Source organism: Haliotis rufescens, unplaced genomic scaffold, assembly GCF_023055435.1.
Source record: "Haliotis rufescens isolate VD_foot unplaced genomic scaffold, xgHalRufe1.0.p SCAF_9, whole genome shotgun sequence".
Lineage (NCBI taxonomy): Eukaryota > Metazoa > Mollusca > Gastropoda > Lepetellida > Haliotidae > Haliotis > Haliotis rufescens.
In genome coordinates this window covers 39,524,944-39,549,133 of record NW_025964383.1, presented here as the reverse complement: position 1 = coordinate 39,549,133, position 24,190 = coordinate 39,524,944, and the positions used below count along the sequence as shown (strand labels likewise).

Here is a 24,190-nt window from a genome sequence, read left to right as displayed (position 1 = left end):
GATAGCAAAGTCATAAAACAGGAAGATAAAACGTAATCTTGTGTGGTGTAGAATACAATGTTGTAAATAGTGAGTGAGTGAGTGAGTATGGTTTTACGCCGCTTTTAGCAATATTCCAGCAATATCACGGCGGGGGACAGCAGAAATGGGCTTCACACATCGTACCCATGTCGGGATTCGAACCCGGGTATTCGGCGTGACGAGCGAACGCTTTAACCACTAGGCTACCCGACCGCCCCATTTTGTAAATAGAAACTGATATCTCGGGGCAGGAGAGAAGGTCAGTTGTAGCTCATAACCTCCCCTCTTACCCGGGACGGCTGAGGTGGGATTTTACGAGCAATGACGAGTCTTCAGGCAGACAAGTGCCCACAATACACTTGAAACACTTAAAAAACTATGAAGACAGACCCCTACATGCAGACGTTTCACTGAGGGGGACAAGTTCAGCTGTCAGCGTGACTTGCACTGTTTAGTTCTTGCAGTAGGAACTACAAGATATAAACATACGGTTTAGTTTGTTTGTTGTTTAATGCTGTACTTTGCAATATTCCAACTACATGGCGGCGATCTGTAAATAATCGAGTCTGGACCAGACAATCCCATGATTAACATCACGAGCATCGGTCCACGCAATCTGGATACGATGACATGCATCAACCAAGTCTGACCACCCGATCATGTTAGTTGCATGTAACAACATTGCTGGGGATCTATATTCTAACCCGTACATCCTTCAATAATAACCGATTAGTTACGATTAAAGTCGGACATTTACATATCATCATGTATGTGCGTGTGCGTGTGCGCGCGTGTGTGCGCGAGTCTATGTGTATAAGTCAGTGTGTCTGTGTTAATGTATATGTGTGCGTGCGTGCGTGCGTGCGTATGAGTAACATATTTTGATATAATTAATGTTGTATGTTGTAGTATGACGCAAGTAAGCTATGTTCTATGTTCTAATAATACTTGAGTATAAAGTATATTACTTTTATTGTACTCCACCCTGCCGCCAGATAAAGCTAACACCCACATTGTACCTGATCGGGGTGCGGTTGTGCAACTGTTTTTCGATAAAACTATAATCCTTTAGCTTTGGCTATCTGAAATTTCAAAGGAATGCACACCGTCGTCAAGTGTCGCCTTTCTTCTGATTACACAAAACAATATTTCATTCATACACCCACACGCATCCCTGCATAAACATGAAATAGTGGACCAAATATCTCATTATTAACCATATTCGGTCCAGGAGACCATACCTTTCTTGCCGGAACAACGCAGCCCATAATTTGACGCGCAACTAGGGGTTAGCATGCTGGGTTAACGTGTGTAGTAAATGTATAATTATATACTTCTGTCACAGTTACAGAATAGCGTTACAGGATAGCGTTACAGAATAGCGTTACAGGATAGCGTTACAAATAATGTATTTCTCGCCCTGATTGCTCCAAAAAGACCTCTAGTTTTTTTTGTAAAGAACAATGCATGTCGTTATCGTTCATATCTCGTAAATAAGTGTTCAGAATTTGTTTGTTTGTTGTTTAATGCCGCACTCAGCAATATTCCAGCTATATGACGGCGGTCTGTAAATAATCGAGTCTGGATCAGACAATCCAGTGATTGACATCATGAGCATCAAGTCTTCAGGAGCTTATCGGAGTTAAAGGAAGCTATCGAACCATGCGTAAAGGCTGGAATATCTTAAGTAACACATGACACTGGAATTCCATTTCTGCACACACCAGTTATAAAGTTACAGTTAAAACTCATGCATAGAAAAACAGTGACGATCAAAGTAGTACGACAACGCAAGCCTCGTTTTGGGATCAAGCAGTGCTAGAAATGAACGCTCGACGACTCCCTTTAAGATTAAGTGGAATGGCGAGAACTATTCATGCTACTATTCCGTTGGCACAGATCGAATAGGCTGCAAAATCAATACTTTTCCAACTTTAAAACATTGTACTACGAAGGAAGTATCACTGTAAGTAGTGATTTCTAAGTGTAGCTTCTTGAATGTTGTCGCTCTCCGTTGTATTCGGACTAGTCTTTCTTGCAACGAGTGCCTAAAGTCATTACAGTTTTTAACGTACGTACTATTCTATAATGTTTTGCAAGTTTTTATATTTAGTGCATGATGAGCATTTAATACGATATTGTTTAACCATATGAAATTGTAAATTATTGTGCATTTCGATTATCAAAATATAATTACGACTCTAAACCGGTCTGGGCCGCCTCCGTGGTAGAGCGTCCGCCCGGAGGGGAAGGTCGGGAGTTCGATCCCCGGTAGTATCATACCAAAAGACGTTAAAAGATGGTACTTGTTGCTACCCTGCCTGGCGCTCGGCATTAAGGGCCTAAAACAAGGATGGTCGGCTGTTCCTGAGTTGGGTATTCATGTTTAACATCGGCATGATATCTCAAGGGGCAATATTCTTGGACGCGACGTTAAACCCCATCTCACCTCAACCAAACCAGTCTGACGGTGAGATTTTTTTTTAAAATTGTCAACTGTCTCAATAAACTGGTTACACGGTAGAGTTGCGCAGTAAGCAATGTCTCTTTAGCCAAAGGGTGGCGGTGTATACATCTCGAAAGTTGTAGAGCGATACAGAATACAACATCTTACTCTTCTGCTGACGTTGGTTTGTCAAGAGCAGCGTCACTACACAAATAAACTTCAACGGGTATCCTCCCAAAACGTGGACCTGCCAAAACGCAGACCCGTTAAAACAACACTCGTTATGGCTGGTTGCATCAGTATTTAGTACCCTGTACCCTTCAGTAAAATGGTATCACCCATGTAACAAGAAAGAAAGCTGGGTAGAGTTCACAATTTTAGCTTAATTGGACGAGGTTGAAGCTCATGTTCAAATATATTTATATGTTATACCATACACAAGAGAAGGAAGTATTAGTGATTGAGAACATTTGGTATATTCTTAAACAAATCCCACAACTTGTTTAAAGGTAATGTTTGAATAAGATTTGTGATGTACCGGGAGCAGATTGAAGAAAGGAGAAGTTTTTTTAAGACAATGTTGTTGTTGTCCTCTACTGCTCATTGTCTCAACATATTGATAATCCCTCATAGCAGGGGAGTAGACCAGTCCATTCATTAATTAGGTGTGACCAGCATGGCCCAATTAATTAGTGAGCTAATTTTAACTGCTTTTTGGGAGGTCTGCATTTTGGAGGTCTACGTTATGGGAGGGAACCACTTCACGTGGTCCGCCATTTGTTTTCATTCGATACTAAGGATCAATGAATGCTGTTTATTGTCGTCCATTCACCCGCGACGAGAAATCGGCCATCGCCAGTGTCCTCTTCAGTTGGACATTCAACGATTCGTCACATTACTTCTAGTTCGCACATATCTGCCTTCTCAATTAAAAAAAAATATGTCGTAAAATGGTCAAATGTCATTGAGAAAATATCCTAAAACACAAACAATTATTTCTGTTTGCGTTTGCATCCTTACATAAATTTACAGCACCACGCTCAGACATTAAAGCCCAACGGAGAGCTAGGGATACGGTCACTTTGGTGCATAAAGATATATTGTCAGGCACCTCACTGTCGCAGTTGTAGAAGCATATCTGTATATTTATGCAAATCAACATGTAAAGGCTTCCATAGCAACTCTGCTCTGATTTCAGAATAGTTCGTTTGCAAACAAATAGACTAACGTCTCGTCTCTGAAATGAACTTTACGGATAAAAACAATTGTTAAATTATGGTTATGAAATATAATAGAACGGAGCCCAGAGACTCTCTTCATTTTCCCGATACTGCATTTATGTAGACTAAATATTATAGAATTGCATGGGCTGTATTGGATATATTTGTTTCAGCGTCTGTATGACAGACTAACAAACAAGACAAAAGTCCGTTCGCGTGATGTGCAATATTAGATTGAGGCAGTGGTGTAATGCTATGTCCACATTGCGCCGGCGTGCGGGAACAACATGTATCGGTTACCATGAAAATGCGCAAACCAGGAAACAATGGCTGACTGTCGAGGCATGTCGATGTTCCCTGTCATGTGATAACGCCTATACATTCCTGGGCAGAAACCAAACGTATCTGCACACAAAGTTACTCAAACATGGAAAGTAACTTGTCACAATATCCACATGGTGTAGGATTAGAACTCTTGTTTGTTGTTTAAGGCCGCTCTCAGCAATATTCTAGCTATAATGACGGCGGTCTGTAAATAATCAAGTCTGGGCCAGAGATTCCAGTGATTGACATCATGAGCATCGATCCACGCAATTGGGATTCGATTACATGCATCAACCAAGTCAGCGAGCCTGACCTACCGATCCCGTTAGTCGCCTCTTACGACAAGCATGAGTTTCTGAAGACCTATTCTAACCCTGATCTTCACGAGTACTTATACAATATTTATATCAATCTGTATATTAAATATGGTAAGCATAATATTTCTTGAATACCTGAATGGTTGATAAGAAAATAAGCACATGGTCAGTTGTGATTTTCATCAGTTTACATATAAATTGCAAGTGATTGACCAATATATAAATCGAATGAAATAGGCCACTCCCACAAACGGACTACCGTTTTCTGATTGGCTGATAATATAATGGGCGGGGCTTGTGTTGCATTATCACACTGATACTGTGTTGTTGTCTTTTTATTATTGATAAATAAGCTGACAGTGAAGTCATGGGCGGATACAGAGAGGGGGTGGGGGTGCGGGGGTACACCCCCCCCCCCCCCCCCCCCCCCCTTTTTTTTATTTCAAAAAAATCTTTATCTCTGTATAAATTACCACCAAAGACAATAAATAGATCTTAATTGTGCACCACCCCCACCCCACCCTTTTCAAAAAAGCTGTATCCGCCCATGGAAGTTATTATTGTTGACGTATTCAAGAGATTATCAGAATTGACTTCAACATGCTTAATGTGACTTCGGTATGTTTTGCATCATAAACGCAACAAAATATTGAAGTCAGTTCTTCAATAATGTATTTGTATAACACGTCATGACCTCCCAAACCCTACATTGACCTGGCCGCCATACGGCGAACACTGGAGGTTTCATACGACCGACCGACTGGCTTGTCATAGGATAAGCTAGATAAAACTAGTTAATCCGAATGGCATGGCCTAATCCTATTCCATTACTGCGTTGTACCGATGCGTTAGCATGTTGCCTAGTATTGTTGACCGCTTTCCCACTCAAAGCACATATTACAATTGTACTGATCAATCTGGTCTACGTAACAAAAAAGCTCTTTTGGGGATTCTGGGCCAGCGATGGTCTCCAGCCCTTTTCGTTTGTTCCTTAGTAAGTGAGTACCCGTGAAGATCCGGGCTATAATAGGTCTTCAGCAACCCATGCTTGCCGTGAGAGGCGACTATGCTTGTCGTAAGAGGCGAGACCTGTAAAGACCCGGGGTAGAATTGGTCTTCAACAACCCATGCTTTCCGCAAGAGCCGACTATGCTTCTCGTAAGAGGCGACTATGCTTGTCGTAAGAGGCGGGCCCGTGAAGATCCGGGCTAGAATAGGTCTTCAGCAACCCATGCTTGCCGTGAGAGGCGACTATGCTTGTCGTAAGAGGCGGCTCTGCTTGTCGTAAGAGGCGAGACCCGTGAAGATCCGGGGTAGAATTGGTCTTCAGCAGCCCATGCTTGCCGTAAGAGCCGACTATGCTTCTCGTAAGAGGCGACTATGCTTGTCGTAAGAGGCGACTATGCTTGTCGTAAGAGGCGAGACCCGTCATGTCATCGTATCCCAATTGCGTGGATCGATGCTCATGATATCAATCACTGGATTGTCTGGCCCAGTCTCGTTTATTTACAGACCGCAGTCATTCAAATGGAATATTTCTGAGTGCGGCGTTAAACAACAAACAAACAAAAGTGAGTGGGTGGGTTTGAACCGTATTTCAGTTATCACGGCGTGTCAGCTTGATGAGAGATAAAAACTTGAAGTGATGTAGGACCTAGACAAGATGCTACTCGTACGAGCCAACAAACGAGGATCGAGTGGTTAAAATGTGTGCGCTGGATGAACTGGATATTGATTTCTGAAGATAACCAGCCCTGGATGGCCTGCCTAAGCCTCCTTATTTACAGAACGCTGTGATTGGGTGTATTATTTGCTGACTGCATTCAATAAAGTTCACTCACTCAAAACAAAATATTATCACGGACATTTTCATCGTCGCGTGCATGCTCTCTTCAAGAAACGAATATAAATGATGCAGTAGAATAACTGCGATTTACACAAAAATCAGTCAAAAGCAGACAAAACAGGCATATAACTATATTCACTCACTATTTAAATGGGTACAATGTGTGAAGCCCATTTCTGGTGTTCACCGCAATGATATTGCTGGAATATTGCTAAAAGCCGCGTAAAGCCATACTCACTCACTCACTCACTCACTATTTAAAGGCGTTATGACTTGATTTACCAAAATCATATGGTGTGACATCTTATCAACACACATGATAATTAACTACCTTTCAGTTGACACCGTGAAGATCCGGGGTAGAACAGGTCTTCAGCAACCCATGCTTGCCGTAAAAGGATTGTCTGGTCCAGTTTCGATTATTTACAGACCGCCGTCATATAGCTGGAATATTGCTGAGTGCGGCAAACAAACAAAGTTGACAGACGTTCATTGTTTCATTAACTAGTTCCATTCCTATTCTATTAAGAGCACACACACATATCCACAACGAACCCCACACCCACCCTACCACTTTTCAGACAGTCTTCGTTTAAATCCTTTTTTTTATTAAAGTTGTACCCGCGCATGCAACCTGAGCTGACATGTTTCTAATGCCGTCAATTTCCTCAGAAGTTCTGACTCAGCAAACTGTAGGCTGTCTTAACCTAACTTGGCTAGAAAAACCCACACGTAGACTACCTGTGTGCCTGATTACAGGTAGAGGACACATGTCTGTTTTCTGCCCGTGCACGCCGGAATGTGATACCGTATATCTTAAAATTCCTAAACCGGAAACGGCGAGCTGTCACGCACATGTGTGTACTGTGTAATATCATAATGTTGACCCTTTAAGTGTCGGGGCTTCTTGCTATTCTCGATCTGGAATTGACAAATGTGTAAAATGTTTAACAGTCATGTCAAACTCAGGTTTGCTGTGTCACGTTTGCTGTGTCTCGAACCAAAATCCTAAGAAAAATGTGTTTACTATGCAGCAATCATATTTACACATCATAATTTCATGAAAACAAATACATTTAATCTGACTTAGTAGAGGGTTTAAAAAAGCTTTGAATTAGCTGATATATATTTTTAAGACTGCCAGTTTGACAGAGGTGAGATCAGATGACATGAAACGGGGTTTATTGCGCTCACAGCGACGTGCATGCATGTGTGTAAATCGGCTTGTACTAGTCCTAACTTATCGTTTGCCGTTTTTACAGTGCCAGCCCACTCGGGGCTCAGTCACACATTCAGGGTTTTTACTGCCGTCCTAGATAGGACCATTCCCGATTAAAATTTGTCAAAAGTCTGATCAAGATCCTGTGATTGTGGCGGGAAATTCACAAACAATCAGATATTGTTCAGGTAGCATCCCGATTCAGCCGTTTCCAGCCGAGTTCGTCCCGATTCTTCCGTTCTCAATCCGAATCTGATCCGATTTGTATCTTCCGCATGGTAAAAAAACGACCGAATCTGTCCTGACAGCGTCCCGATTCTCCCGAATGCGATCCGACAGAGATCAGATAGTGACCGGACAGTGAACCGACAAAGACGGTTCGCATTCGGCAAGATCTGCACGCAATCTGGACTCAATCGACAAGAAACGGCAATGAACAATTCATGCCCGTTCACCACGACAGCGTCCCGATCCACAGGACACCGCCCTGACAACACAGGACATTGTTACGATTTTGATCCGATACAGCAGAATCTTCCACGACATAGTCACGATTGTAATCCGACTAGGCAAAATCTGCTGAGTTTCAAGAATGTTACGGGAGTGCTTGGCCGACCTCTCTGGACCTTTCCCGATCAGTAAAACTCTGTCACGAACGTATACGACTGCGTTCAGACAATGATAGGACATTCCAGATCATTCAGGATAGCAATCCGACTTTTTCAATTTCGTGTCGTAGCGCGGTCTGATCCAAAACGGGAGCCATAATTGGCACTGTGTGAACCTGGCCAAAGATATCACCGACTCCGAGCAGACCAGGCCTTGTTTATACCCCTAATGCCGAGCGCCAGGCACATTAACAACAAGTACCATCTTTTGGTACGATCTGGGGATCGGACCACCGACCTTCCGGTCTCCGGGCAGACGCTCTATCCGCTACACCACATATGTAGTTATGACATGCGACAGTTACTATATGTCACAGACATATATATTTTCAGGAATGACACGGGCACAAAGAAAGCACAAAGACGTCGGTTAAAAATATTTGTTGCAGTCCAATTCTGACAATATAACTTTACAATAAACACAAAGAACCCCCATCAATTACAACAAAACGTTCGTCGTAGTTTTGAATATGAATCAAAGACACTTAGTGCCAAGAGATCCTTAGGGAATGGGAACTGAAGACGTGCTAACACCATCCGCATACAAAATGAACAACGCTAAATCGTGACAAGCCATGCATTCTGTTTAAGGGATATCAGATTCCATCCAAATTGCAATTACGTAATTGCATCACCATGGATACAAGTCCAAGTCCTAACAAAAGAGATGCCAAAGACGTGTTTTTCTACCTATATCTGGAAATTACCCTCGAAAATTATCTTCAAAAAAGTATAATTTGAAAATTCAGGAAACTAATCAAATATGAAGTCATATCGTGTTTAAAGAAATATTGTAATCGCTTCGTGACGTGTTTGCGATATTGGCTATTAATGAAGCTCTTCAGTGCTAGTTTATATTCATTGGATGCATTAAGACCTCGGCGTGAAGACGATGAAGGGATGGACCAGACAATCGTTCTTGTCTATAGAGTGCGAGATGACCCAGAACAATTTTACGTTGCCATCGAGCGGTCATTCCATAAACGGCACGAGTGTAGGATTTACGTCACCAAAACAAATATAGCTAAAAATGAATAGTAGAGTTAACACAATATAGGCTCTGGTCACATCTGTCTTCCAATGAAAACTAGATGCGCCAACCAAACATAAGACACCATTAAAGGCCAGCATCCATTCTGTTAAACACCAAAGTCTTAAGGGATCGACCCAGCCGCTTTGACCCTTGTGTGATATAACGTTCGGCACAGGCGTACAAAATATAGTTAATACCTCAAAAAGACGTATTGATCCTGTGTCAATAGTCGAGGATCAGCCACACCTGGCTTCTGCTGCATATTTGTCAACGAACCACGTGGTGGTGCCGGGTTAGGATAGCAACCTATCAACTATTCTTATCGTATGTGGTGACTAATTGTTTTTGTTTGTTTGTTGTTTAACGCCGCCCTCAGCAATATTCCAGCTATGTGATGGCGGTCTGTAAAATAATTGCAATTGGAATCGATGACGTGTGTCAACCAAGTCAGCGAGCCTGACCACCCGATCCCGTTAGTCGCCTTTTACGACAAACATAGTCGCCTTTTACGGCAAGTATGGGTTGCTAAAGACCTATTCTACCCCGGAATCTTCACGGCATTGGTGACTAATTGAATCGTGTGGTCAGACTTGGTAACTTGACAAGAGGTGTCATAGTCGCCAGATTACGTTGGACGCTTCTCCTAATATCAGTCACAGGTTTGTCTGACTGACTCGATTATTTACAGGCTACTGTCGTATGCGGCATTAAACAACAAACAATATTAATTTGAGTTCTGTTGTTCAACGCCGCAATCAGCAACATTCCAGCTATATGACGTTCATTGCAGATAGGGGCGGTCGGGTAGCCTAGTGGTTAAAGCGTTCGCTCGTCACGCCGAAGACCCGGGTTCGATTCCCGACATGGGTACAATGTGTGAAGCCCATTTCTGGTGTCCCCCGCCGTGATATTGCTGGAATATTGCTAAAAGCGGCGTTAAACCATACTCACTCACTCACTCATGGCAGATATTATCGGCGACGTATTATGTCACTGCAACTATTGTCGGCATTCGTCAGAGCAAATTAAAACAAACTTGGAGATGACGTTGTTGATTATGATGGTCATGTTGATTATGATGATCATTATTACATTTATAAAAAAAACATGTTAGACTTGACTTTTATATTTCGCCAGCGACAATAGATGGCGCAACACGTATACCTCAAAGTCTCACTCGGAATCCCCACATCGATGTTGTTCAAGTAAAGACATTAAGGCGCTGCAGCAGTTATACAACAAAGACTAGGTAACACTCGTATTTACTGTATGGACGGCTAGCGGTGGATCGTGTTGTCGGCAGTCTTTGTTAATAGTAGAGATGAAGCTGTCCACAGTGAAAAGCGACGATTAGACCCCTTATCGATCTCCATGTACAGTGACGACCAAACCAGTACAACGGAGAGGTCAGAGATCAGTGGCAACATTATTATTAACTTATTATTTTGGTTGTCCTTTTGTTGTTCTTACATGTACATATATATGCTCCTTTCGTGCTCATTATTCTAATTATTTTTGATAATCTTAATAAATGCGTGATTATTAATATTATTGATAAGTCTACACAAGCATGATAATGATTATCATCCTCATCATCATCATCATCATCATCAGGGATAATCATAACGTAAACTAATACAAATGTTCTCCCTTATAAAACACGGAACCTGTTAATATCGATCGTCTATTCTGTCATTTTTCCTTACATTGACAGTAAACTGAAAAAAAAAATTATAAGTATTTGAATAAAAAACAAACCTACTATTTTCCAAATGATAGCATACATATTGTATGTATTGTTACGTGACACCCCATTTCAACATTATTCCTATCCTAGTTCATCAAGGATCCCTTTATATAGTACTATGACCCTGTTAGTGACCATATATATCTTGCTGCTAATGTTTGCGTTACAAGCCCTCGTGTTTCATCTCAAACAGAGTTCATAAAAGAGCAATAACATCCAAGCTTAAACACGGTGCGTTTCTCCTCAAAGTAGATATCAACGTTTGAATTGAGGTCACAATGTGTAAACGTTTAACCATCACTTCAATCATATTTTATTAATATTCCGAGATTTAGAAATATAAGAATAAACGCCTTCAATTAGAATACTGATGCTTCATCGTGTGATCGTTTGAAAGAAATATTAGTATTCATGACATAAGAAGTTTTTTGGTAGTCAAGAAAAATTATTCGTAAACATCAACACAGTCGCCTATTATGCAAGGTAACATGCATTACATAACCGTCTTCGTGTCCATTTGTACTGGAAAAAAAACATTTACATTGTACGTACACACACATATTTTCTTTACAGTAAGTGGTGTTATTGACAACACTGATAAACTATTCGTTCACAGATATGCGTAGTTCAATGACAGTTCCAAATATCGTGAAAGCTTACCTTGTTTGTGAAGAGTAAACAAATCCGAGGGACTCCTCCGAATAGAGACATACGGTGTCACCGATACTTAACGTATCGTCCATGATGCTAAAATATCTCGCTTGTCTCGAGACGCTCTTGCTGAATGCATATACTCCGTAACAAAATCAAAATAAAACCAACACCCTTACTCCTGCGTTGGGGTAGGCTAACTGGCTAGCAGAGTTCAGTTAAGCGCATTGTGAAGGATTTCCTTAATGCTATATTTGTTGTCGATACAACAAGCATGCGCTCGTTCTGACTACCCGTGAATGTATGAAAACAGAACGTCAGGCGCTCACGCTTGGAGGGATCGTATTGGTGTGACAACTAACTATACTCATAAATTATTACCGACGTACTCAGACGTTGCTCTTTAGCGATCGATATCTGAAAATCACTCTCGTTTATTGTTGTTTTCTTATCGATATTTGTGAAACATTGAGACGTGACTTATTTTAATAGAGCATCGAAGACCAAGATAAATAAGTAATGTCCCTATGTTCACGACACCATGTTATCCTTGAACACCATAAATGTTTACTTCTGTGTGCCTTTTAAAGATCAAGACATCGGTTGATTGCAATATTTAAGATCGTTGTGATCATGCTAATCGAAGTTTCAATATTCATGTGATACGACAAGCTTTAATGTGCACTAGAAACACCTTTATAGATCCGGTATGAACTACGAATCTACGAATCTATGAAATTATATTGATTGTTTACTTGTTGTTTGAAGCCGGATTCCGCAATATTACAGCTATATGACGACGGTCTGAATATACTCAATCCTGGACCAGACAATTTGGTGATTGACATCATGAGCATCGATCCACGCAATTGGGATACGATGACATGCATGAACCAAGTCAGCGAGCCTGACCACCCGATCCACGGCCAGCATAGGTTGCTGGGGTCTTTATTATTACCCGGAATGCCCATGGAATATCATTTCAAACTCAAATGAACCTTTCACTCCATATATCTATAGGGCGATGTAAATGTTAGCCCCTATAGAATCCTTATTGATACGATAGACTTCTGTCGACAGTCAGCTTTTCTCGAATTCAGATTATTCGAATTATGTTCGTTAGATTATGTTCTGGATTAGACACATGACAATGCGGACATTGAAAGGAAACGTCATTGATCTATATTAGACTGTTTGTTATAAAAGTGTAGTTATGACTGATGATGATGATGATGATGATGATGATGATGAAGATGATGGCGTTGTTGTTGTTGTTGTTGTTATTATTATTATTATTTATGTTTGCTCTTTTGAGAATCATTACCCGTCTTCGTGGCTACCCTTCTTTTATTATATGATACTGCGATACATGGTTCTACAAATACCTTTTAGTGACATATGTTCTTCATAAAAAACACGTTAGAACGTTTTCCTTTTTATGAAACGACGATTGCTCAGATGCTCACTGAGTACTTATCTATAATGTAATAGTTTTCTCACAACAATATTATCGTCTATAACAAGAACGCGAGGACTATTGTTAGTTGCGAGGGGACCGGTACACACACATGGGCGAGGGGATCAGCCCCTCGCAGACGGCATTATGTTGTCATGGTGTCAGTCACATGACCTCTCAATCGGCACGGAGAGCGTGTACATTAAATCCCCTGAACCGTAACGGGCTTTGCCGGATCACTATCCCAATCTTAGTCCTGTCACCAGTTACCTCCCTTGACTACAAAAGTAAGGCACGTTAAAACATATGCGGTCCACACCATTCAGGCTTGGGGAGTAACATTTGTGACTTGCCAAAGCTCAGCGGTCAAAAGAACCAACGTGACAATATATGTTTTTGTGTACAATGTAGGTACGAGTAAGTGTAACTTTTTATATTTGCTTACAACGACTTACCATGAATGCGGAAAGTTCTGAATAGTCATTGATGGAATGCATCGACATATTTATACATTTGGTTGGAGTGAAACAGGATGTTTTCACGGGTGATTGACGCTTGATAATAACACGCATGAGTGGGGGTTTTGCAAGGCCACCACGCAGTGTGAAGTTCTGAGGGGGCGGCACAATGACTCGCAACACGAGTTAATTAAAAGGCCACCACTGGCCGATCAATATTTCCTTAGTGACGACTGGGGTTACACGAATTTAGTATATCTAATTGAGTGAGTGAGTTGGGTTTAACGCCGCTTTGAACAGTATTCCAGTTATATCGCGGCGGGTCAGCTTAATGTGGGAGGAAAGCCCGAAGTGATGCAGGTGTCAGACGTTTACCACTTCGGTGAAACCCACGAGCTATGGTATGGAGCTGACAAACCTAGAAACATAATCGGGGCGAACCGGGATTCGAACCCACAATCATAGGTTTCTGGCATGCCCAAGGAAACCTTAGACGAACCGCGGCGCCTTAGACGACTGGGCCACCCGTGCCCCCCATCACTTAATGAGGCGAAGTTACATCAACATATAAAGTAGCTCGAGTGTGCCCATAAGTGTATTATCATATTCTCGAATACACGCTGAAGAGTTTGTCTTGGACATATTATCATTCAGTACGCATGAGTTTGTTGATTTATTTCCATTGTGTTAAATACCATTGATACCATTGTGATCCATACCATTTTCAACCCGATTCGAATGTTACGACGCTGAAATAAACATCCAGTCAAACAACTCTCATGAGCGAGAGAAATCCTTTGCTAAGTTAGTGATAGGCCAGATGGAGATAGTGACGTCACTTCCGACATTAAGCTATGATGTTGATCGGAATAGAATGTTAGATTCTGTTTAGTTTGTTGTTCATCGCCGCTCTTAGCAATATTCAAGCTATATGACGGCGATCTGTAAATGGCTGGGCCAGTCAATCCAGTTATTCACGTTTGATATTCGAATGTTTATCCCATTGAATCGAGGGATGTATTTGACGGAATCAGTCGTACAGCCCGTAACAGTCGTTCGGAATTCCCCAAGTTAACCTTTACGAGGTTGCATGATTAGAAAACACATTTCTTCTGTCACTTTCCAGGTCTCATAAGCGACGCTCTGATTGGTCGTATGAAAGGTCGTTCTGACGTGACCCGTAATTTGATGTCCTCGGATCTTTGTTTAGCGGTAGAGATCTGATTTAAATGAGATTGCTAAGAACTGGGAATCGAACGTCTGTTGACTGGTGGCTGCTTTAAACACCAAGCTATCCTACTGCACTTTCTAGGGGGAACGGGTGGCCCTGTCGTCTAAGGCGCCGCGATTCGCTGTGCAGAGTTGCGTCCCTTCGACGCGCCAGAAACCTATGATTGTCGGTTCGAATCCCGGTTCGCCACGATTATGTTTCTAGGTTTGTCAGCACCATACCCGTTCTCGTGGGTTTCACCGAAGTGGTAAACGTCTAAGACCTGCATCACTTCGGGCTTTCCTCCCACATTAAGCTGACACGCCGCGATATAACTGGAATACTGTTAAAAGCGGCGTTAAACCCAACTCACCCACTCACTCACTACTGCACTTTCCGCAAGCAAAGCACGATTTGAATGAAATCAATACATGGTCTAGGTATTACGCCGCAACAACATGATGTATATGTTACAGCCAATTTCTATAATCAGGCAATATGTATATTGACTAAAATCCTGTCAGATTGTATATTGACTGATTTCACTCGAGCAATGTACAATTGACTGAAATTTTCAGTCAGTCTACATATTGCCTGGAAAATGAGACTTAAATTTTGAGACAGATTGATTGAAATAAAATGAAATAGTCCTTCATTTTTTTAATTTTAAAAATATTTTGCCCTAAGGTTATTAAATGGAGCGCCTTGTGCATGGAGCGTTATAAATGGACTTATCGTTATAATATACCAGGGGGAAAAAACTTCGGGGGAGTGGTGTAAATGTTGTGTTATTGAAAATAACAACATTATATTAGGTCTTTCGTCTGATCAACGTTTTATCATAAGAAATTTATTGACAAAACCCTTACCTGGTAGCAGGAGAAATTGGGTTTAACGTCGCGTCCAGGGTTTGCACTTATATAGCAATGTGCATACACGTGCATGTGTGTGTGTGGCTGCTTGTACTCGTCCGGACTGATGGCGATTTATAGTGCTAGCCCACTGAGATACCATGCCACAGTTTAACATGAATACCCCATTCAGACACAGTATACTGACTCCGAGCCGACCAGTCCTTGTTTTAGCCCCTTAATGCCGAGCTTCAGACAGGGAAACAACAAGTATCATCTTTTAACGTCTTTTGGTATGACACGGGCGGGTATCGAACCCCGGCCCTTCCGCTCTCCTAGCAGACGCTCTACCACTAGACCACGGAGGCGGTCTTGTAACAGGAGACAAAGAGACCAAAAAGAGGGGTGGTGTGACAACTCAATTAACAATGTCAATATCGGGTGTGATCACCACTTGCGTTGATAAAGGCGAGGCAGCGGCGGTGTATTGAATACACCAGATGATCGAAAACAGCCTGGGCTTTGTTGTTTCAAATGTCCACCAAAGACTGGCCCAACTTTGGTAGCGTTACCGGCTGGTTTGATCCTGTCGTAGGCGTCAATCCATCTCATCCCAGACAAGTTTTATGGGGCAGAGGTCTGGAGAAACAGCCGGCCATGGCAGTACAGCTGCCTCAGAACTCAGAGATGAAACATGGACTCAGATGTGCCTCTTCGACCGGTTGCGTACGGTTCTGCCACTAATGGGTCTCAACCGAGGAATTGTCAGAGCAGTTTGGTCTCGATTCCGTATATGGACCAACCGAATATGGTTACCTTGTTGATGTGGCGTCACACGTGGACGACCAGCTCGTGGCAAGTCATGAGTGTTGCCGTAGTGTAGATAACGTCTCCAAAGATAAAATTGTGTTTCGGTAAAATTTCGGTCAACTACGTTTTACGCAATTCCTGTTTGCAGCATGCCCACGGCGTTATGACGTCGATTTTCAGCAAATCGTGGCATTACGCAAGCGTTATTTACGGTTAAACAAAACCGTTTTTCATGAGCACCATGAATTGTGTACTGTTCGCATTAGAAAAGCAGGTGTATCAGTATCATGCTCCCGACAAGCATACAAACATCCAAATTGTATATGAACATGCACGCGCAAATTGTGAATCACGACCTTGAAATCGAAGCGACGTCTTCATGAATATGTAATGAAAGATGCATTATTTAATTTCAGAATCTTAAAGAATTTCACAGTTTTACATGTAAGGCTGACCCTTAGCGCTGGATGAACCGGAATACAGTAAACTACGGTTATAACGAACACGCTTATAACGAACTGACGGATATAACGAACTTACTTTTTAGTCCCGACTATTTGCTGTAGTTATGCTGTATATATGCTTATAACGAACTACGGTTATAACGAACTACAATTAGTGGTCCCTTTGAGTTCGTTATAACCGTAGTTTACCGTAGTTGCTTCACCTGAATAATTCAGTTATTAGATTTCTATTTCTTCAACTCTGTGTGTGTGTGTGTGTGTGTGTGTGTGTGTGTGTGTGTGTGTGTGTGTTGGGGATGGGGGGTGGGGGTTCCCCTTTGCCCTTTGAGTTCGTTATAACCGTAGTTTACTGTATGTAAGTTAAGTGACGTCATTGGAGTCGATAGCATCGGCTATATACACGTTTGCTGTATAATGTATACAGGTAGATATTTACAAAAAGCACTATGTGCCAAGTCAGCACATAATGTTGGCGCACATTGCCTAACCCTATAGACTAACGGTGAGACCTTCTTCGTCTGTGGTCAAAGGCTAATGTAGCCAAGGTCACCTACACGGATTAAATCGTAATTGTGAATAACAGTAATTAATGATCAGTGACACATTTGCACAGTGCGGTCAGGTTGGCTGTTAATGTTCAATACAATGGTTTGGGGGATTAACAATGAGGATTAGCGTCTTATAAGTAATGACACTTAAATTATTCTAGACATAAACATGTCAGGGCTACATGGTAGGGTAAGTAGCATTTGGATATAATTACAAATGGATTTGTGACCCAAAATTACGCAATTCGGATGGGTCGAGAGTTCCCGAAAATGTATATTTGTTAAATAAGTGCACGTTTTCCCGGAATTGACAGAACTACTTTACAAATGACGTCGACCGTGTTTACGTCTATAAATAGCTTGATGTCGGGAATTCCCTTCCGGAATGCCGATCGACATTTCAAACGACTCATAAAAATTCCATTTAAGAATTGTTTTTCATTTTTTGTGCATGCATCGAAGTATAACAGTCACAAATTGAATAAATTGATAAATTATCGCTACGTCATACGTGACATACTTGCTCACCACTGCAGCTTGAACTCCCTTGTATCTTTAAACGTCAACTGCCCCGACACTAGACGTCGCGGGGCCGCCGCCACATTTCCAAATCCAGACTGTAACACTTTTAGGCCTTAGGTCCCCAGAAGCCCTCTCTGATAGTATACTGAACCGCAAAAGAAACGTCACCATGGATAGATATATGAGAAACCTTATTTGTCTAAACACTGTAAACATACTTTGAGACATATTAAAAAGATGAAACTTTGCAAAACTGATCATCAAGGTTGAAATTAAAGTGTCAAATGTTCTTAAAGTGAAACACAACACTCGTCTCTGAGAAAATGGCATCACAAGTCAGTATCTCGTGTGTCCGCCATGTGCATTCATGAATGCCGTGCAACGTCGATGCATGGAATGGATGAGGCGGTTGATGAAGGCCATAGGCACTTGAGCCCACACTCTGAAGAACGCCTGACGCAGTTCAGCTGCAGTTGTCGGCATTGGTCGGACGTCATTCAGCCGTCTTTGAATCTCGTCCCACAGGTGCTCAATGGGATTTAAATCGGGACTGAGGGCAGGCCACTGCATGGTTCTGATGCCATTCTGCTGGGGGAATTCTCTTGTTGCTCTCGCAGTGTGGGCACGGGCGTTATCATGCGGAAACTCGTGGCTGCGGCGACGTGCCAAATGAGGTATAGCGTATGATCTCAAGACTTGATCAATGTACCGAGCTGCTGTGACACCATTGCCTCTCCCTGGACCGATGTTCTGGAAGATCACAGGGCCGTCCTTCTGTGAAAGACCAATTCCACCCTACACCGTGATGCTCGGACCACCCCACGAGTCTCTCTCAACAACACAAGCATCCGAATAACGTTCCCACGGCGTCGCCAGACTCTCACTTTGCCATCTGCTGTTGAGAATCTCGTAACGGCTCTCGTCTGAGAAGAGGACTTTTCTCCACTGATGGTGGCGCCAATGCTTGTGCTGTGTTGCCCACTGAAGACGCTCCCGGCGATGATGTGGTGTCAGAATGGGTCCTCGGTGTGGCCTGTGACAGTGGAGGCGTCTGCTTGTCAATCGTCGACGCACGGTTACCGCACTGATGTGTCGCTAGTGTGTCCCCATGGTCTGTCGAGCAGTTTCCGCAGCAGTAACAAAGCGATCTTGAAGATGCTGTCGCAAAATCTGACGATCCTGACGTCGGGTGGTGACTCTTGGTCTTCCACTACGTGATCGGTCATCTGTACTGTTGGTGGTCTGGTACCGTTGCTGGAGCCAGTATATGGTCCTTACGTGGACTTGAAATGCATTGGCTACTTGCCGGGCGGTTTGTCCAGCTTGCAATCGTCCAAGGGCTTGGTGTCGCTGATTTCTTGTCAATCTTGGCATGTGGTAGCAATTCAATAACGAATGAATGTTATCCGAGGTGGGTGGATTTTTATAGGGCAAGAAATGGGGGAACACATGTGCGTTTCAATTTGCACGGAACTCACGTGCATTGGGTTACCATGGCCGTTGCCGTGATGCGTTTGGGCGATCGGTTTTATTGTCATCTACTTTGTTTTTTATCATCAAATTTCATGTTCCGGACAAGGTAATGTTAAATTATAGAAACGTTAACAAAAATTACCCAGATATGTAAATGACAACTTTTCATGCAATGTTACTTGGGGGACGTTTTTTTTGCGGTTCAGTATATAATAACTTGCAGGCTTCTCAGTCACTTTCTTTTTGTCTTGGCATTTTGAGTTCTCAACTTACATGAACCATGCTTGACATTACGACGTCAGCTACTGCTGCAATGCTCCCAGCCAATGCCATGCCGGTATGGAGTCATTAATATGGTCCCTTCCGAATACAAATAGTTTGGAAGTTTTTCCCGCTCAGGTGTAATATCGGTGAAAAAAAAAACATTTACACAAACGATAAAGTACATGGGTATCCATTCAATAAATCGGTTATATCTTGCAAAGACACTTGTATGTTACTTGTATTACATAGTGAAAGTTGTATTCATGTATTCTTGCGCGTGTTATGATGTGCAGCGAAATGACCAAATATGTAAACAAACCTGATAAATGGGGCACATATATCAGAAAATGGTCGATTTTGTAATGATAAGAATTGTCAGTGTCTCGCAGAGTGTGGTTTGAATTGGTAATGTATTCCATAGAATTGATACAGCATGAGAGAATGATATTTTTCTATAGGATGACAGTTTGACCTTTGCTGGTAAGAGCTGGTTTTGAGAACGGAGTGATCTCGTTGGGATGTGTGCTGTGTTGTGAGGAGTTCAGTGAGATGTCCAGGATCTTGATTGTGAAGGCACTTCAGGTTATGCAGGGTGATATGGCCTGATTAGTTTTAAGAGAAATAATCCATGAGATTGTATACTTTTTGTAACTTGTTGAACTGCGTTTTATTCAACACTGTCAGCAGTCCGTTGCAATAATCTAGTCTCAGAACACGAGACATCTGACAAGAACGTGAGCACTTTCAGCTGTGATGTATTTTCTGATGTTTCCAATGGGACTGGATGGAAGTAGCATGATTTGCATGTTCCATCTACTTGTGCCTCGATGGAGAGGTCTGATGCAATCCGCACAACAAGGTCTTTCACAAGTATTGGGCCAAAAATATATACCCCTAAAAAGTTCTGAGCCTAACTATGATGCACCACAACATCCCCTCCGAGGTCCACACACTTGTGCCAACGATGCTGCAGAGCCTGGGTCCAGTTGAAGGTTTCCACCTGGTGCTGTGAAAAGTCCGCTTCACGGGAAGTGACGCCATCGTCATTTGTTTAATGCTTTTCGGACAGTTCTCTCTTCAAGTTTGGAAAAAAGGTTGAAATCTGACGGTGCCAAATCTGATGAATTTCAATGAGTTCAAAGTCACAGGGACCCGTGAAGATCCGGGGTAGAATAGGTCTTCAGCAACCCATGCTTGCTGTAAAAGACGACTAACGGGATCGGGTGGTCAGGCTCGCTGACCTGGTTCATGCATGTCATCGATCCCAATTGCGCGGATCGATTGTCATGATGTCAATCAATGAATTTTCTGGTCCCGACTCGATTATTTACAGACCGCCGTCATATAGCTGGGATATTGCTGAGTGCGGCGTTAAACAACAAACAAAACAAAACCAAAATCAAAGTCACAGGTATGCATTGCAGCCATGGCGACAACAGACTTGTGCAAAGGTGCATTGTCATGGTGGGACACTGCATCTGTAGTGGTATTTTTTCCACAACGTTTAGCCTTGATAATCTCACGCAGCTGCAAATGCAGGTTAGCATAATACTGCTTATAAATGGTCTGTACTTCTTGAGATAGTCCACCAGTAAGACTCCTTTGGAATGTAAGAAAACCGAAGCCATCTCCTTGCCAGCTAATGGAACAGACATTGCTTCCTATGGCGGAGGAGACGCTCAGCTGCTTTGACCGCTGTGTAGTCTCTGAGTGATAGCATTGATAACAAAGACACATCCGTAGTTCCAGATTGCTCACCAAAATAAGGGTCTGCTTTAAAGGTGACGATGAACCTGGAGTGAGTGAGTTTGGTTTAGCGCCGCTTTTAACAATATTCCAGTTATATCGCGGCGTGTCAGCTTAATGTGGGAGGAAAGCCCGAAGTGATGCAGGTCTCAGATGTTTACCACTTCGGTGAAACCCACGAGCACGGGTATGGTGCTGACAAACCTAGAAACATAATCGGGGCAAACCGGGATTCGAACCCACAATCATAGGTTTCTGGCGTGCCCAAGGGACGCAACTCTGCACAGCGAATCGCGGCGCCTAAGACGACTGGGCCACCCCGATGAACCTGGAGCGTGTTTCAGAAGCCTAGGGACCAGGCGTACCGAATCCTGTGTCACGCCCTCATTATTACTCAGGATGTTCGCAACTCTCTCATGAGAGATGGGGGCACGGGTGGCCCAGTCGCCTAAGGCGCCGAGATTCGCTGTGCAGAGTTGCGCCCCTTGGGCACGCCAAAAACCAAAGATTGTGGTTTCGAATCCCGGTTCGCCTCGATTATGTTTCTAGGTTTGTCAGCACAATACCCGTGCTCGTGACCAGTGCTTGTTATAAGAGGCGGCTTCATGAATCAAATGGTCAGGCTCGGGGCGTGGTTGAAGGCCTGTGTACCTGCCCCATCTTCCCGAGGCAAGAGAGTTAACTGACTTTGGGGAAATTGGACTTTTATAGTCAGTAAATTCCTTTGCCTCAGTGAATTCTGGACCAGAAGGGATTTTACTGATTGCGGCGTTAAACACACACAGCTATCGAGAGTCACCTATTGTCTGGATTACGTCTTCAAAGTTCAATTTTGATATCCAGTTTGACGCACAAATCATGTTTAAGGAGATTTTAAGTCCGCTTCTATCAGTATTCCGCTCGTGCACGGAAAACCGCGGACGTAAGAGGTCTTCTTTATATATTTTATAAAATATGATAAATGCTTGTACTTTAAACAATGAATCAAACAAACGGGAAATATTAAGATAACAAACCTGGTCAATTTAAAATTTCTTACGTTAGCGAAATTATATCTAAACAATGAACAGTATTGGCAAATAGCCAGCACTCAAAGAATATTTCTTCATGGTTTTTTTTATTTTAAATATAACTTGATTTAAATCTTTTTACTTCAAAACAACTGCCTACACGTTTCTTGGACATCTTATCTTAGAAAAATCAATAAATTTGTATTTAGGGCACAAATTTACAACTTTTCAAATATGGTAAGGGCAATGTGGTTGCAAATTCATTTTTTTAAATCAGCCTTTATCGAACCAATTTATTTGTGTGTGTATGCGTGCGTGATTGCGTGCGTGTGCGTGTGCGTGTGTGTGCTTGAACTAGTGCGGTCTAATGTCGTATTTATAGTGCTAGCCCACTGAGATACCATGTCACAGCCTAACATGGATACTCCACTCAGACACAGAATACTGTCGAAGTCCAACTAAAACCGATTCTTTGCAGCCCGCCTGAAAGCAAGGCGTCCTGTGAAGGGCGTGGCCCTCACAGCTTACATGGGCGGCACAGAATGGGGTGGGATAGGCAACGCCAGGGGCAGGTTGTAAGCCAATGTTGTACATCATGTTTACAGACGAATCAAGGTTTTGGTTCTGATTCATAGATAACAGAAAACGCTGTTGGCGACGTAGCGGCGAGCAGTATGCCAGGGCAACAGTTCTTGACCCTGATCGGTACGGGGGCGGTAGTGTCATGGTGTGGGGCGGTATAGCATCGGTGTATAGTTCATGTAATCACCACATAGCATCAGTGTATAGTACATGTTATCACCACATAGCATCAGTGTATAGTACATGTAATCACCACATGGCATCAGTGTATAGTACATGTAATCACCATATAGCATCAGTGTATAGCACATGTAATCACCACACAGTTCAGTGTATAGTATATGTAATCACCACATAGCATCAGTGTATAGTACATGTAATCACCATATAGCATCAGTGTATAGTACATGTAATCACCACACATCATCAGTGTATAGTATATGTAATCACCACATAGCATCAGTGTATAGTACATGTAATCACCACATGGCATCAGTGTATAGTACATGTAATCACCATATAGCATCAGTGTATAGCACATGTAATCACCACACAGTTCAGTGTATAGTATATGTAATCACCACATAGCATCAGTGTATAGTACATGTAATCACCATATAGCATCAGTGTATAGTACATGTAATCACCACACATCATCAGTGTATAGTACATGTAATCACCATATAGCATCAGTGTATAGTACATGTAATCACCACACATCATCAGTGTATAGTATATGTAATCACCACATAGCATCAGTGTATAGTACATGTAATCACCACATGGCATCAGTGTATAGTACATGTAATCACCATATAGCATCAGTGTATAGTACATGTAATCACCACATAGCATCAGTGTATAGTACATGTAATCACCACATAGCATCAGTGTATAGTACATGTAATCACCACATAGCATCAGTGTATAGTACATGTAATCACCACACATCATCAGTGTATAGTACATGTAATCACCACACATCATCAGTGTATAGTACATGTAATCACCACACATCATCAGTGTATAGTACATGTTAGTCACCACACATCATCAGTGTATAGTACATGTAATCACCACACATCATCAGTGTATAGTACATGTAATCACCACATAGCATCAGTGTATAGTACATGTAATCACCACATAGCATCAGTGTATAGTACATGTAATCACCACATAGCATCAGTGTATAGTACATGTAATCACCACACATCATCAGTGTATAGTACATGTAATCACCACACATCATCAGTGTATAGTACATGTAATCACCACATAGCATCAGTGTATAGTACATGTAA

At 42.3% G+C, this 24,190-nt stretch overlaps 1 protein-coding gene across 1 annotated transcript in view; it reads right to left on the bottom strand.

Annotated features, from left to right (window-relative positions):
* The window catches only part of LOC124139572 (inositol 1,4,5-trisphosphate receptor type 3-like), a 186,154-nt gene extending 174,379 nt beyond the window's left edge, over window positions 1–11,775 (bottom strand). Inside the window, exon 1 of the mRNA XM_048390658.1 lies at window positions 11,502–11,775. Within this exon, the coding sequence (XP_048246615.1) occupies window positions 11,502–11,584 (83 nt within the window). The 5' untranslated portion in view covers window positions 11,585–11,775. The remainder of the gene's footprint in view (window positions 1–11,501) is intronic.
* Between the last annotated feature and the right edge of the window lie 12,415 nt (window positions 11,776–24,190).